The 13,238-nt window shown below is 57.5% G+C and overlaps 2 protein-coding genes across 4 annotated transcripts in view; one reads left to right on the top strand and one right to left on the bottom strand.

The window, feature by feature from the left end:
* Fam131a (family with sequence similarity 131 member A) overlaps positions 1-5,672 on the top strand; it is a 7,540-nt gene extending 1,868 nt beyond the window's left edge. The window contains exons 1-5 of one of the 2 annotated variants that reach the window (XM_010624250.2): positions 7-287; positions 2,147-2,240; positions 2,441-2,623; positions 2,769-2,885; positions 4,101-5,672. In XM_010624250.2, coding sequence (XP_010622552.1) covers positions 2,171-2,240; positions 2,441-2,623; positions 2,769-2,885; positions 4,101-4,576 — 846 coding nt within the window. In that variant the 5' untranslated portion in view covers positions 7-287; positions 2,147-2,170 and the 3' untranslated portion in view covers positions 4,577-5,672. Of the gene's footprint in view, positions 1-6; positions 288-2,146; positions 2,241-2,440; positions 2,624-2,768; positions 2,886-4,100 lie in introns of those variants that run through there. The other variant, XM_010624249.2, reaches the window with a different exon arrangement.
* A 27-nt stretch (positions 5,673-5,699) lies between these two features.
* Clcn2 (chloride voltage-gated channel 2) overlaps positions 5,700-13,238 on the bottom strand; it is a 12,395-nt gene continuing 4,856 nt past the window's right edge. Inside the window, exons 14-23 of one of the 2 annotated variants that reach the window (XM_033762597.1) lie at positions 12,576-12,789; positions 12,203-12,336; positions 11,833-12,008; positions 11,611-11,716; positions 11,371-11,444; positions 11,096-11,155; positions 10,944-10,982; positions 10,674-10,778; positions 6,371-6,457; positions 5,700-6,230 (exon numbers count right to left, since the gene is read on the bottom strand). In XM_033762597.1, coding sequence (XP_033618488.1) covers positions 6,036-6,230; positions 6,371-6,457; positions 10,674-10,778; positions 10,944-10,982; positions 11,096-11,155; positions 11,371-11,444; positions 11,611-11,716; positions 11,833-12,008; positions 12,203-12,336; positions 12,576-12,789 — 1,190 coding nt within the window. In that variant the 3' untranslated portion in view covers positions 5,700-6,035. The remainder of the gene's footprint in view (positions 6,231-6,370; positions 6,458-10,673; positions 10,779-10,943; positions 10,983-11,095; positions 11,156-11,370; positions 11,445-11,610; positions 11,717-11,832; positions 12,009-12,202; positions 12,337-12,575; positions 12,790-13,238) is intronic. The other variant, XM_033762598.1, reaches the window with a different exon arrangement.

Genomic DNA, 13,238 nt, shown 5'->3' with positions numbered 1-13,238 from the left:
CGCGCCGGTCTGCTCTGCTCCGCGCTGTGCCAGCGGGCGGGCTAGCTTGCGGCTTCGGTGCTGACGTCAGCGCATCCCGGGCCGTATCCCGGGAGACCCTGTTGCATGGTGATGGGTTGCCAGGGAGACATACACCTTTTCTCTGGGCCTGGGCCGCAGCTGCGCGGAGAGCCAGCACGGATGGCGGCGGTGGCTGGGGGGAGCAGGAGCAGGGAGGGACAGCAAGACAGGAAACACCCCGAAGGTGCTCCTCCCCGCAGGCCTGGCCAGAGGGCTCTGTCAGCCAGGTACTAATAGGGAAGGACAGAGGGTGGGCCTGAGGCCAGGAAGCTGGTGGAGGCTGCTCTGGCGCTGCTGGGTGGGAACTGACAGAGGGCAGCTAGGCTATGCTGAGGAGGGGGTGTGCCTCATTCATGGAAGGAAACATTGCTGGGAGCCTGTCTAGGAGCCAGGCTCAGGGTGGAGTTAGGAACACAGGCGCACCGGATTTAGGCCCTCACATCCACAGCTCCCTCAGGAGCCCGGAAAGGACGTGGGGGCAGGGGCATGGGGGAGGGAAAGGAAGGGGGAGGGAAAGCATTATTAGGAAGTGGCATTCAGAGACGACCTGAAATGGTAGGGAGCGTTTTGTCAGGCACGGATGGTCTTCTTGGCTAAGAGGAAAGCTGGGTTCCTTTTCTGGGAGGAAGGGGAAGGTGAGATGGGGGTGGTATTGGTGGTAAATTACAAGGTCTGCTCTGGATGAGGCGGGGGGGGGCGGTGTCACACAATGGGGCCCTTGAGGGCCTGGGTGTAAAGCTTGCATTAATGTCATAGGACAGGAAAGATTTTAAGTAGAGACATGCTGTGGCCAGCTGCGCTCCAGGAAAACTGTTTACATTTATACCGTGTCTCATTCATTCCGCCCATGCATTTTGAGAGATTACTCTGTATTAGGCATCATGCTGAACACGGGTGCAGCAGTGACCACAAACTGAAACCCTCAGTGAGAGAGTCTGACAAAGGGAAACATAATTACATCCTGCGAGTAAGGCCACAAACAGGTACACTGATGTGGGACAGTGATTTGGTGGAGACTACAGAGGGAGAACAGACCGCTGGCAGGATGGCCTGGAAGACTTCTCTGAGGGGCTGATATTCAGCCCAGCCTGCAAGGATGAGAGAATCAGCCAGCCATGGGGGAGACAGAGGAAGAGAGAGGAAACCCATATACATTTGGGGCTAAGAAAATAGCAGGAAGCTGGGCGTGGTGGCACACACCTATAATCTCAGTACTCGGAGACCAAGGCAGAAGGGTCCGCCACAAGTTTGTAAGCCATCCTGGGCTATGTAGTGAGTTCAGGGCTGGCCTAAGCTACATAGACTTCATCTAGAATAAATGAATGAATGAATGATAAATAAATGCAAGTCAGTAAGAGCTGAAGGAGGTTGGAGAAACATGATTTGTGCTAACCTGGGCAGGGGGCGTTGAGGGCAGTGGTAGTGGGAGCACAAGGGGCGAGGAGGTGTCAGAAGAGTCCCTAGGACTTCACAACAGATACAGAGAAGGAGAAGATACGGGCAGGAGAAGCTTAGGGGCCAGGTGATGGGGATGCTGAGGTTTGGAGCCAGGCGGAACGGGAGAACAGGGAGGTGATGTAAATAAAGGAAGTCAGGAAGCGGGGCAGATGTGGCAAGGAGGAGTTGGTTGGATGTTGGGTCCTAGTTTGTGGCTAGGGACAGCTGGAATGTGGATCTGAAGATGGGAGGAAAGCGAGGGGGAGAGGACCTTAGGGAAGTCAGTCCCTAATATCGGACCTTGGTCCCTGCTTCCTCTTCCCTCTTCCCCACTCCCTGACGTCTCACCTCCTGGCGGCCTGCCGTCCATCGGGGGACTGGGAAGGTGGAGGGTTGGCTCCACCACTCCTCCCTTGGGCCTGCTGGAGTGCTTCCTGCCAGGGCACTTTGCTGGTATAGCTTCTTTTAAAAATTTTTTAACTTTTGGGAACGGCTTCTCATCCTTCTATGCGTGCCGGCAGCACTGGGGCTTGTGTGCTTCCCAGGCCTTCTGCCCAGCTGCTGTGTCCCCTCGTACCCTGGGTGGACATGTTGGAGGGCAGGTCATTGCTGTCGGGGGGGCGCTCACCTTCTGAACGTGTCACTCAAGGTGAATGTTGGAGACACAGTCGCGATGCTGCCCAAGTCCCGGAGAGCCCTAACCATCCAGGAGATTGCCGCGCTGGCCAGATCTTCCTTGCATGGTACGCACCCACCTCTTGTGCCTCTGGCCACTTTGTTCCTTCTCCTCCCTTTTGCACTTGTCTTTTGGAACTGTTTCTTGTGAGTGCTTGCTGGGACCACCTCCTCCCCATTCAGAGGTCCACATGGATCCTAACTGTGGCTGCCTTCTGCTTCCTGGTCCATTCCCTCATCGGGCGCCTCCTCTTTCCCCTGCTTCTAGGTATTTCCCAGGTGGTAAAGGACCACGTGACCAAGCCCACGGCCATGGCCCAGGGCCGCGTGGCTCACCTCATTGAGTGGAAGGGCTGGAGCAAGCCCAGTGACTCACCTGCTGCCCTGGAATCAGCCTTTTCCTCCTATTCGGACCTCAGTGAGGGTGAACAAGAGGCTCGCTTTGCAGCAGGTGGGTTCACAAACGGGGTCAGACACAGGCTGCTGCTGCCTCTGATCTCACCAGTCCGTTAGGAGTGGATTCTTTCCCTCCCTCTGCAGCTGAGCCCTTGTCTTAGCTCAGCAGCTCTGTTCATGAATCTGCATCCCCTCAACAGGAGTGGCCGAACAGTTTGCTATTGCAGAAGCCAAGCTCCGAGCATGGTCTTCAGTGGATGGCGATGACTCCACTGATGACTCCTATGACGAGGACTTTGCTGGGGGCGCTGACCCAGGTGAGGGGCATTCTGGGGTAGAGCTGTCCCCTGGAGTGGACCTGCCTAATGGTTCAGAGACTCAGAGCCACTCCCAGACACCCCCAGCCTTTGGAAAGGGAGGGGAGAGGGCAGACTGTCCTCCAGACTTGGACATGCTGGTGGTGCATATGGTCGGGCACACGAGTGGGAGGAAGTCAGCAGTTGAAATGGAGTGTGTAGCTCCTCTCCTGCAGGTGCTGAGCCTTTGTCCATGTATGCATGGCCTTGCAGTCTTCAAGAAAGGTGGGGGCTCTCCCCACAAGCCATGTCTCTGGGGGGGCCGCAGTGCCCTTGCCTTTCCCCCAGTGGCTGTGGCAGTGCAGTGCAGCAGCAAAGCCCCTCACAGGGCACCAGCCCCAGGCAAACAGGAAGGCGTGCTGGGCCCGGCTCCCCCAGGCCGCGAGCCAGCTCAGCATCCACGCATTCCAGACTGTGGGCCCTTCCAGGGGCAGTGCTTGCCGAGGGGACCCAGCGGGGCTATGCAGCTGTGCGCGGCTCTTTCATCTTCCCTTGCCTGGACTGTTCAGCTGAGTCTCTGCAGCTTCTGGGTTCCAGCCTCAGGACGCCCGCGCCCCACCTCGTTGCCTTTGAAGATTGCCTGCATTAGGTCCCCACTCCTCAGCTAATTAACGAGTCCTCAGACACTAGAGACGCCCAGAGACTGCTACTGTGGTCCAGAGGGTACTGATTTGGGTGCCTCAGACTTGGAACCCTAGCCACAAGCACTTTTGTTTGATTGAGTTCCAGACCTGCTTGGGCCCTGGGATAATAACATTTATCCAAGGTTGCTGCTAGCCCACGTGGAACCTTGGAGCAGTTTTAAAAAGAGCCCCCTCGTTGGGAGGGCTCATGCTGCTTGGTGAGCACAGTGTGGGCCGCACGGGGGTCCTCACTCCCTCTCTGCTTTGTGTGAGTGGCCTGCAGGGCCCTATGCCGTGGCCCTGCACTGCCTGCCTGCTCCCTTTGTCCACACTTTTGTTCTCTCCATAGCCCCACAGGGTGGGTATGATTAGGTTCCCTAACTCACCCGGAGGGAAATAAGGCAGCCAGAGTTGGGGCTCGTCCAGAGCTCCCCAGCTCCTAAGCCCCTATTCCCAGAGCGTGGCAAGGATGGAGGGGGCCGGAGTGCGTGGCTTCCAGGTTGGCCAGCTGAAATGGGGCCAGCAGAGCTGTCTTCTCTCCTCTCCCCCTCAGACTTGGCTGGGCAGCTGCCGTTGGGGCCCCACCTCCAGGACCTCTTCACCAGCCGCCGATTCTCCCGGCCCGTGCGCCAGGGCTCCGTGGAGCCTGAGAGCGACTGCTCACAGACCGTGTCCCCGGACACCCTGTGCTCTAGTCTGTGCAGCCTGGAGGACGGGTTGCTGGGCTCCCCTGCCCGCCTGACCTCCCAGCTGCTGGGCGACGAGCTGCTCCTCGCCAAACTGCCCCCCAGCCGGGAATGTGCCTTCCGCAGCCTGGGTCCGCTGGAGGCCCAGGACTCACTCTACAACTCGCCCCTCACAGAGTCCTGCCTTTCCCCTGCTGAGGAGGAGCCGGACCCTTGCAAGGACTGCCAGCCGCTCTGCCCACTGCCAGAGGGCAGCTGGGAGAGGCAGCGGCAAGCCTCTGACGTGGCCTCTTCTGGGGTGGTGTCTTTAGATGAGGACGAGGTGGAGCCGGAGGAACAGTGACCTGCGTCCTGCCTGCCGGAGGCACGCGTCCCCTGGCTGCTGCTGGGGGTGAAGCCGCCTGCCCAGGTGTGGGCTCAAGGCTCACAGCAAGCTCCACAGCTCGAGGGCTCCTGGGAGCACTCACTTCTCCGTTGTGTGTTTTGCATGAAAGTGTTTGGAGAGGGGGCAGAGGCTGGGCTGGGGGCGCATGTCCTGCCCCCACTCCTGGGGCTTGCCGGGGGTTGCCCGGGGCCTCCGGAGCATGGCTGCAGCTGTGGCAGACAGTGATGTTCATGTTCTTCAGTCCAAAACCTGCCACATCTCCTCCTCAGAGGACGAGAGCCCCGAGGGGGTCCTCGTGACTGGGCCGTGGGGGTGAAGAGGGCGGGAGCCTGGCCGCCTCTTCCCCTCCCAACACCTCTGCTTCTCTCCTCACCTGAGTCCATGTGCAGTGCTTGATAGAAAACCTGCCCCTGGGGGGCTGGCTCCTGCCTGCCCGGAGCCCACCGATCGAGCCGTCCTCCCAGGGCCCCTGCCCAGCTGGGCTCGTGCTGTGCTGCTCCTCTCCATCGTCTCTAAATCTTCTTCTTTTTTCCTGAAGACATAGGGTTTCTGGTCTGTTCTTTCAGTCGGATCTTCTCTAGGAGGAACTGGAATGAGGAATGTTTCCGGGGGCCTCTGGGGATGTGTGGGCCCCGCAGAGTTCTTCAGGGTGGGGCCGCGGCGCTGGAGGGCAGGCGGGCAGCCACCAGCTTCTCCGCAGCTGCGGCTTTGATGTTCTACAGGGGGCCACCGCTGGGTGGTGGGAAGTTGTCAGCCACGCCTGTGCCAGGCCAGAATTGTGCCAACGAGTGGTCCTGAGGGAGTGCCTCTCCGCTCCCGGGAGGAAGCGCCTTTCTTGGCTGTGGCTACGGCAGTGTTAATGACTGAGCGGTGGAGGTTTCTAGCACCTTCTGCACTGGGAGGACGTGGGACTCTAGATTCGTGTGGCTGTGGGAAGGGTAGGCGGCTGCAGAATTAGGAGCCTTATAGGCTGTGGAAGGTAAGAGGACCCAAGGTAAGAATAAGAGCCAGCGGGTACAAGCATTCTATAGATAAGTGGCTCATTAGGTGTTTATTTTGTTCTATTTCAGACTTTGTTTTATTAAATTAATATAAAAATCTTTGTAAATCTCTATATACATCTGGTCACTTGAGGTTCCAGTATAAATCCATCTTAGTTCTGCCCCTTCCCCCTCAGAGAGGGAGCAGGGGCCGCACGAACCCGCCCGTCCCCATCCCGCCGGGGCCTTGGAGAACTTCTGGGCCTTGGAAACTGCTGCGGGGGTGGGTCAGACTCCAGGAAGGCTGGACTGGGAGAAGCCAGCACCCCAGGTCTGGGTGGAAAGCCGGGGCTCCAGCCTCTGGCTGTAGCTGCTTCCTGCTTTCCCGAGGCGGAAGGGATGTGGCTACCACCATCCAAGGCCACCCACCAAGGGGTTCACTGGCACTTGTCGTCGCTGTCAGAAGGGCTGCCGTCTCGGGGTAGCCTGTGGCAGGAGCGGGGCCCCCAGAGTGCGTGCACCTCTGTGGTCTCCGTGTCACTGCTGCTGGTGGCACTGTCTCGGAAGCTGGCAAGGGGTGGCCGGACTTTCACACCCTGGGCTGTGACAGAGCCCTCAATAGCCTTCCGGAGCTGGAGAGGGGCGAGGGTCAGATGTCTGGACTCAGCTCCCTACCCATCCTCCTCCCCTGGACTTCCCCCAGGAGGACTGGACATAAGCTCCCCCCACTCTCTGGATGCGGAAGTGGCTTTGGCGGCCACTGTCACCTCACCTCCTTTAGGGTGACGATTCCAATGAGCCTGCCAATGCTGGTGACATAAGCATGGTCCACTCCCAGGAGCGAGAAGATGGTGTGAGTCTGCGGGGCAGGGAGGAAGCATCAGACCTGATGTTCCGGGGACAGCTCTGAATCACAGGGCAGCGGTGTCTGGGACGAGGTGGGGGTGGGACAGAAGGGGTGGCGCAGACGGTGAGGGGAGGACAGGGCTGCCGGAGGAGAGTAGTAGAATGGCTTTGGGAACTTGGCTGAAATCCTGACGTTGCCTGTGGTAAGGGTCACCCTCGTTCTCCTGTTTTTCTTGTTTGGAACACTTTCAGGCTTTCAGATGTAACCAAGGGTTTAGAAATTGTCCGACAATTCCCTTTGTGCGTAAGTGGATTTTCTTAGGCCAGATGCCTTGAAAACGGCTCTCCTGACTCGGCAGTTCCTGGAATTTGGGCCTTGCGTTTATCTCACTAGGCCCGGTTTACTTGTAAGCCTCTTGGCTTAATGTTGAATCAAGATGGGCAGTGATAACCCAGCTTTTGAATTCTAATTACTCAGAGCTCATTTAAATTGACTTAACACTTTCTTTTTGGGCAGTAGTGGGGACTGAACCCAGGGAATGCCGAGCTACAACCCCAGCTCCTTTTTCTTTTAAGACAGGGTCTCAATATGTGGCCTAAGCTGGCTTCTAACGAGATCCACTGCCCTTAGCCCTAGAGGCTCCGTGTTACCATGCCATGCCCTGCTTTTTATTTTTTTATTTTTTGGTACGGGGGATCGAACTCAGGTCCTTGTGCCTGTGAGGTGGGCGGTAGAACCACTGAGCTAAATCTCTGGCCCTCTTTTTCTTTTTTGAGAGTCTTGTTATGTAGTCCAAGCAGGCTTTGAACTTGTGATGATTCTCCTGCCTCAGCCTCCTGAGAGCTGGGATTATAGTCTTGTGCCACCATGCCCAGCTTTTGCCTTCTCTTTTTTGGTTTGTTTTTGGTACCGGGGATTGAACTCGGGTCCTTGCGCTTACAAGGCAGGCCACCAAACCGCTGAGCTAAATCCCAAGCCTCTTGTTTTTTTAAGACAGGGTCTCACTATGTAGTTGAGACTGACCTGGAAGTCACTATGTAGCCCAGGCTGGTCTTGAACTCATAGTGATCCTCCTGCCTCAGCCTCCCGAGTGCTGCGATTACAGGAGTGCGCCCCTATGCCCGGCTCGCCTTCTCTTCTTACAGTCAAATTATCTCTCCCATCTTCTCCCACGGATCTTATTAAATAGGCCCTTTGGATTTCCTTTTCTCTAAGTCTTAATCCAGGTGAGCTTCTGCCAGGTGCAGTGTCTTTTAGGGTTGCGTCAGTGGTGGTGACCACGCTCCCCAGTATACTTCCTGAACATCCTGGCCTTTGCCTGACTCAGCCTCACCTCCCTCACCACCGGGCCTGGGCCCCAGCAGCAGAATGGAGTTCCCCACTTTCTGCCTCTGTCCATCTTGGCTGCTGTCCCGTGTGCCCAGACTCCCTACAGTAGCCCCAGGCCCTTCTCAAGGTGCCCCAGCTTGGCTTTTTAGCCCCAGAGGCAGCCCTGCACTCCAGCTTCCACACTCACATCGTTACCTCTTCTGGAAATACTCATTGCTTCCACATTTTGACTCTGCCTCACTGTGCTTTTATGTATTTTGTTTGGAGATGTGGTCTGTGTAGTTGAGAATGACCTGGAAGTCACTATGTAGTCCAGGCTGGTCTCGAACTCACAACGATCCTCCTGCCTCAGCCTCCCGAGTGCTGGGATTACAAGTGTGCGCCACCACACCCGGCACTGTGCCGTCTTTTAAAGTCCCCACTGTCCATGAATGTCCCAGATCCTTATTTTGGGCCTGGCCCTACTGTAAGTGCTTCCTGTGTCTTAACTCCTTTGGTCTTTAGGAGACCAGGTGGGACACATTCCCCGGCTGACAGATGAGTGAAGCACACGGAGGCCAAGAGGTTTACCTGGGTCACCCTGCTACCTCACTGTGCTCCCAGGATTCTTTCAGAAGGCCACCTGGGAGGCAGAGTGAGGCTTTGTGGTCTCTCCAGCTCTACTCTCTGCCTCCCCACAGGTGACCCTGATGAGTGAGGTCCCTGGAAGCACAGGTTCTGAAATAGTCTCCACTGTGTTCTCTCTCCCTCTACACTTAATTGGACTACTACTTACTGATTTCTCCGGCCTGGAGGGACATTCTGAATTCTGATCTTTCCTGTTCTTATCATTCCAGTTCTTTGTACTTTTGTGAGTCGTTTCCTCAAAGGCTTCTTCTCTTCTTTGATTTTTAAGTTTGTAACAAACACCTACTTTGTTCTTTTTTGTTGTAATTTAATTAGACACCAGGGAGCTCACTGGAGGGCCACTTCTTGGGCTTGGGAACAGTGAACTAGCAGGGTAGGGGACAACGTGGCCTTCTGAAAGAATCCTGGGAGCAGGGCCAGGAGATCTGGGTTCTGGGCTGGCCTGCTGGAAACTGACTCAGGCAAATGAACTTTTCCTTGTGTGCCTCGGTTTTCCTATGTACTAAAGTGGTTAAGACCACAGGTTTTTGAGTTAGTCCATCTTGGATTGGCCCAGTTGTTACTTCCTGGCTGTGTGATCTTGAGAAACTTGCTTAACCTCTCTGATTTTCAGTTTCTTCTATAAAAATTGGAATACCACAATATCTATTTTATAGTGTTACTGACAGGCTTACATTACATGTGAAGAGATTAGCACAGTGCCTGGCACACAGCAAGCAAGCACTAAAAAATGTCAGCATTGCCATCATCATTTTGGATGTCTGAGGATTTAGACATTGTGAAAATGCTCTAGAGGGTTTGAGAAAGAAAGTCTTTAGCTAAAAGCCTAATTTACTATACTTGGACCTATCTCCTTTTCATTACAATTGTAGTCTTGTTCTCCACTCACTTTGGCTTGTTTTTCTCTTTGATGGTACTGGAGACTGAACCCAGGAAGCACTGAGCTATATCCCTAGCCCTCCTTGTTTAGTATTTCGGGGTTGTTTTTGAGACAAGGTCCCGCTATGTAGCCCAGGCTGGCCTCCCAACTTGCAGTGATCCTCTTGCCTCAGCCTTCCGAGTGCTGGACTCGCAGGTGTGGCCAGGTCTGGCCTCTAGTATTTTGAGACAGGGTCTTGCTAAGTTGCCTAGGTTGGCCTCAAACTTGTGATCCTCCTGCCTCAGCCTCCACAATTAGCTGGGACTACAGGTGTGTGCACTGGCTTCCTGCTCACTCTGATCTGACGGATTTAGCTAAAGGCTAGCAAGCTCCTTTACTGCCGTTTGCTTTTGTGTTTCTCTTCTGTCTCCTGTCCTTCCTGCTCTGACCTCTGCTTGTGAATGCTATGCTGGCTCTTGGGCACGACCACCCAAGCTGTAGGCCTTGGGCGTATTCATCCCTGCCTGTCCCCTCATCCCGTGTCCCTTGTCCCCGAGACAGGCTTACACATTAAGCCTGTCAATTGAGCTAAATGCTGGGATGCAGCTCAGTGGTATGTGCCTGCGTATCATGCTCAAGGCCTGGGTTTGAGCCCCCGTATGGGGGTGGGTGGGTGAACTACTTGCTTTTGCAGAGTGCACCGTATCCCCTGCCCATACTCAAAGCCTGAAGGTAGGTGCCTGACAGCGATCCTGTCGCTGGGAGCCTCAGAAGCTGGGCTCCCCAGAGAGCCCCGCCTTCCCGTTGTCTGCCTCACCTGCCAGGGACCAGCCCACACTCAATTCCTCTCCCCGCTTCTGCAGCCAGTTTGCCTTTCTGCTGAGCTGTCTTCCTGAATGCTCCCCAGTTTTCCTCTGGCCCACATTAAGTCGAGGTTCTGAGGTCTGACATTCCAAGCCCCCCACAGGGTGTTTCTCATCTTTGTTTATCTCTTCTCTGCAGTCTCCTCACCCCTACGAGGCTGTTTGTTGGCTCGTTTGTTAGATTTGGTTACCCCGCCCACCCGTTTCTCACCCATTTTTTTTTCAGCGTGGGTGTATCAGCCTTGCTGGGCTCTGACCCTGGCTTGGCCTTCTGGCTTCCACCCAGTTCAAGCCCTGCCTTTGTTACTGCTTTGGTCCACAGTTCCCTGGGGGTGGGGGTGAGGCTGAGTGGATGGAAAATGATGCCTGGCTCCACCACAGAACAGGACAAGGCTGAGGGGCACCAGCTTCCAGCCTCCCCTTGTCCTGGGCAGTCTGTCTGAAAAGCACCTTAGCACTGAGCCTCCTGACTGGCCTGGCTCCTAACTGCAGGTGGCACAGGGAGGAGAGACCCCGACCCTCCCTCGGCCAGGCTGGCCAGTGACTCTACCTTGTGCAAAGAGGTCCGCTCCACCAGCTGGAAGGGGGCAGGATCGATTTTGCAGTCACTGAAGTTGACAGGTTCCTCTAGCTGCTGTTCCTCCCACTCTAGGATCTGAGGGGAAGAGGCTCTGAGGGTTAGTGGGGAGGCGCCAAAGGCTGCTGTCACTCCCTGAAGGCCAGTCTGCCTGTCTTCCCATCCCATGGTCCCTCCCATCAGCCAGGACGAGGACTGCACACACCCGGAAGAAACAGGGTCCAGAGTCCAGCGGCACCTTACCTCCTCTGGGCTCATCTCGCCTTCCAGGTCCGAGTCGCTCTAGGAAGGAGGCAGGGATGAATTCGGGTTTCCCCCACCCAGGCTCGGGCTCTCGGGTGTTTACCCAGTCTACACCCCAGCCCTCCGGAGCTGCAGGGAGAGGGTGCACATACCGCCAGGGAGATCCGGACCCGCTTCAGCTTGCGCTTCTCACAGGATTCTGGCTTCTCCAGCTTTGTCAGGGCCAAAGCAGGGACGAGAGGGGGGCAGGTTGTAGGAAGAGGAGAGTGGGAGAAGAGGTGGAGGCTGGGAGGAAGGCCTGAGCTGACAGGTAGGAGGGCAGAGGGCAGGAGAGGGGGCAGGTACAGCAGGGCCACTGCAGAGAGGATCTGGCGGCACGGGGAGCAGGGGCAAAGCAAGCCAGGGAGGGGCAGCGGCAAGGGCTCACCTCCGAAGCAGCCTCGGGAGGTGGGCTGCCGCAGAAGAGGCTCCTGAGGATGATGCCGGCCGACTCCGCATTGCCTGTGTCCCCAAACACAGGGCGCAATGTCGTCTTTGGTGGAGAGGACCGGGGAGCGGAGAAGGCAGAGGGAGGGCCACCCCCACACTGTGCCCTGGCCCGGCTGGGTGGGCTCCACGGATCCCAGTGGCCTCGCTCAGCTGTGTCTGGGAGGGGACACAGGCTCACCTGTGGGACTCTCTCTGACATTGCTGGGCCCCCTCTTGAGAGCAGGCTTCAGAGGCTTGTGGGTCTCTCCACGGGCCGGGGGGAAGGCTGAGTCTTCTGTGTTCGTCTGCACAGGCAGGAAGGTGCTGGGGAGGCCGGGCCCGGACCACCCTCTGAATCATCTCCCCTGCCAGTCTGTAGACGCTTCTGGAGTGTGAGGGGCTGTGGGGCTCGTCGCCTCACCTGGAAGCGGACGGAGGTCTCCTCGGGACTGGGGAGACCATCCTGATCTGTGGGTGGTAACGTCTGGGCCTTTCTGCGCTCCTGCAAGTGCTGCCGCCGGCGGGCCTGGCTCAGCTGCGCCCCCAGCAAGGCCACCACCTGTGAGCGCTCGATGGAGCCCAGCAGGATCATAGATTCTGGAGAGAGCAGGTGGGAGGGCTCAGGGGCTGGCGGAGCTTCCGACACCGACCTTCTCTCGCACCCGGAGTGGGGCCTTGGACACGGGCCGCACACCAGAGGGGACCGAGGAGTCCGGTCCTGTGCTCCCTCCCCCTTCCTGACAGGTGACCCTGGGAGATGCCCAGAGAAACAGGGCTCCTCCTGGCCTCACCAGGGGACTCCACCAGGGCCAGCATCCGGCCCTTGGTCCTGTGCAATGCCAAGCGCAGGTCTCGGAAGGTGCAGTTGAGGGCCACGTGGGGAACGTCCCGGACCATGATGTCCTCCACTCGCACCCGGTACTGCCTGGGGGTAGAGTCGGGCACTCACTGTGTGGTCAGCTGCGAGTGGCCCAGAGCACCACCGTGCCAGTGCCAAGAAGGAGGTTCTAGAATCCCAGGGGACAGAGGTTGAGGGCATCTGACCCCAGGGGCAAGGTGGCCAGTCGCTCGGCCTTCCTGGCTCAACCTTGCTGGCGTGGTGCAGGGGTCCTCGCAGGCCTTCTGCCGTCTCCCACACCCCCTTGCCACCTGAGGCCCCCGTACTGGTGGCGGCCCCAGCCCAGCTCAGGCAGGTAGGGCAGCTTCTTGATCCGGATGATGCTGTCGTACAGTGAGGGCTGCAGGCTTTGGGCGACGGCATTGGCCAGGATGACGGCGATCATGACGGGCAGGATGTGGGCGATCTGGCCTGTGAGCTCGAACACGATCACGGCCGTGGACACCGTGTGTGTCACTGCTCCCGCCAGTGCAGCTGCCCCTGGGGACAGCTACTCTCAGTCCCCTGGGGTGCCCAGACCCCAGAGGACCCTTCAGTGGGAGGGGGAGAGGCAGGGCCTGTGGAGGTCCCTTAGGGCTGCCCCATCAGGTCCTTGGGCGTGGGGCTCTGGTTCTGCCAGCAGGGGGCACCAGAGGCTTAGGGTTGTGGCCAGCCTGGGGTGTTACTGGGCAGATGCAGACTGGGGGCTCCTGCCCCCGCACAGCAAAACAGACAGACACATCCAGACCTGGGTACTCACCAACCACTGCATAGCCCCCAGGCACAATCCGGTAGGTGCTACTGTCCGTGTGAATCCCATCAGGGAACCAGGCGGCCATGCTTTCGCCCACCAGACGCCCAAACGCTGCTCCTTCAGGAAGTGGGGTGGGGAGAGAAAGAGGTAGTGGAGGGGGAGGGCGGGGGCACTAGGAAGAGAGAGGGTCAGAGGG

This window comes from Fukomys damarensis, unplaced genomic scaffold (genome assembly GCF_012274545.1).
Source record: "Fukomys damarensis isolate Sample0158 unplaced genomic scaffold, DMR_v1.0_HiC HiC_scaffold_12, whole genome shotgun sequence".
Classification (NCBI taxonomy): domain Eukaryota; kingdom Metazoa; phylum Chordata; class Mammalia; order Rodentia; family Bathyergidae; genus Fukomys; species Fukomys damarensis.
Note: the sequence above shows the minus strand (reverse complement) of the source record. Positions and strands in the feature narration are given on the sequence as shown.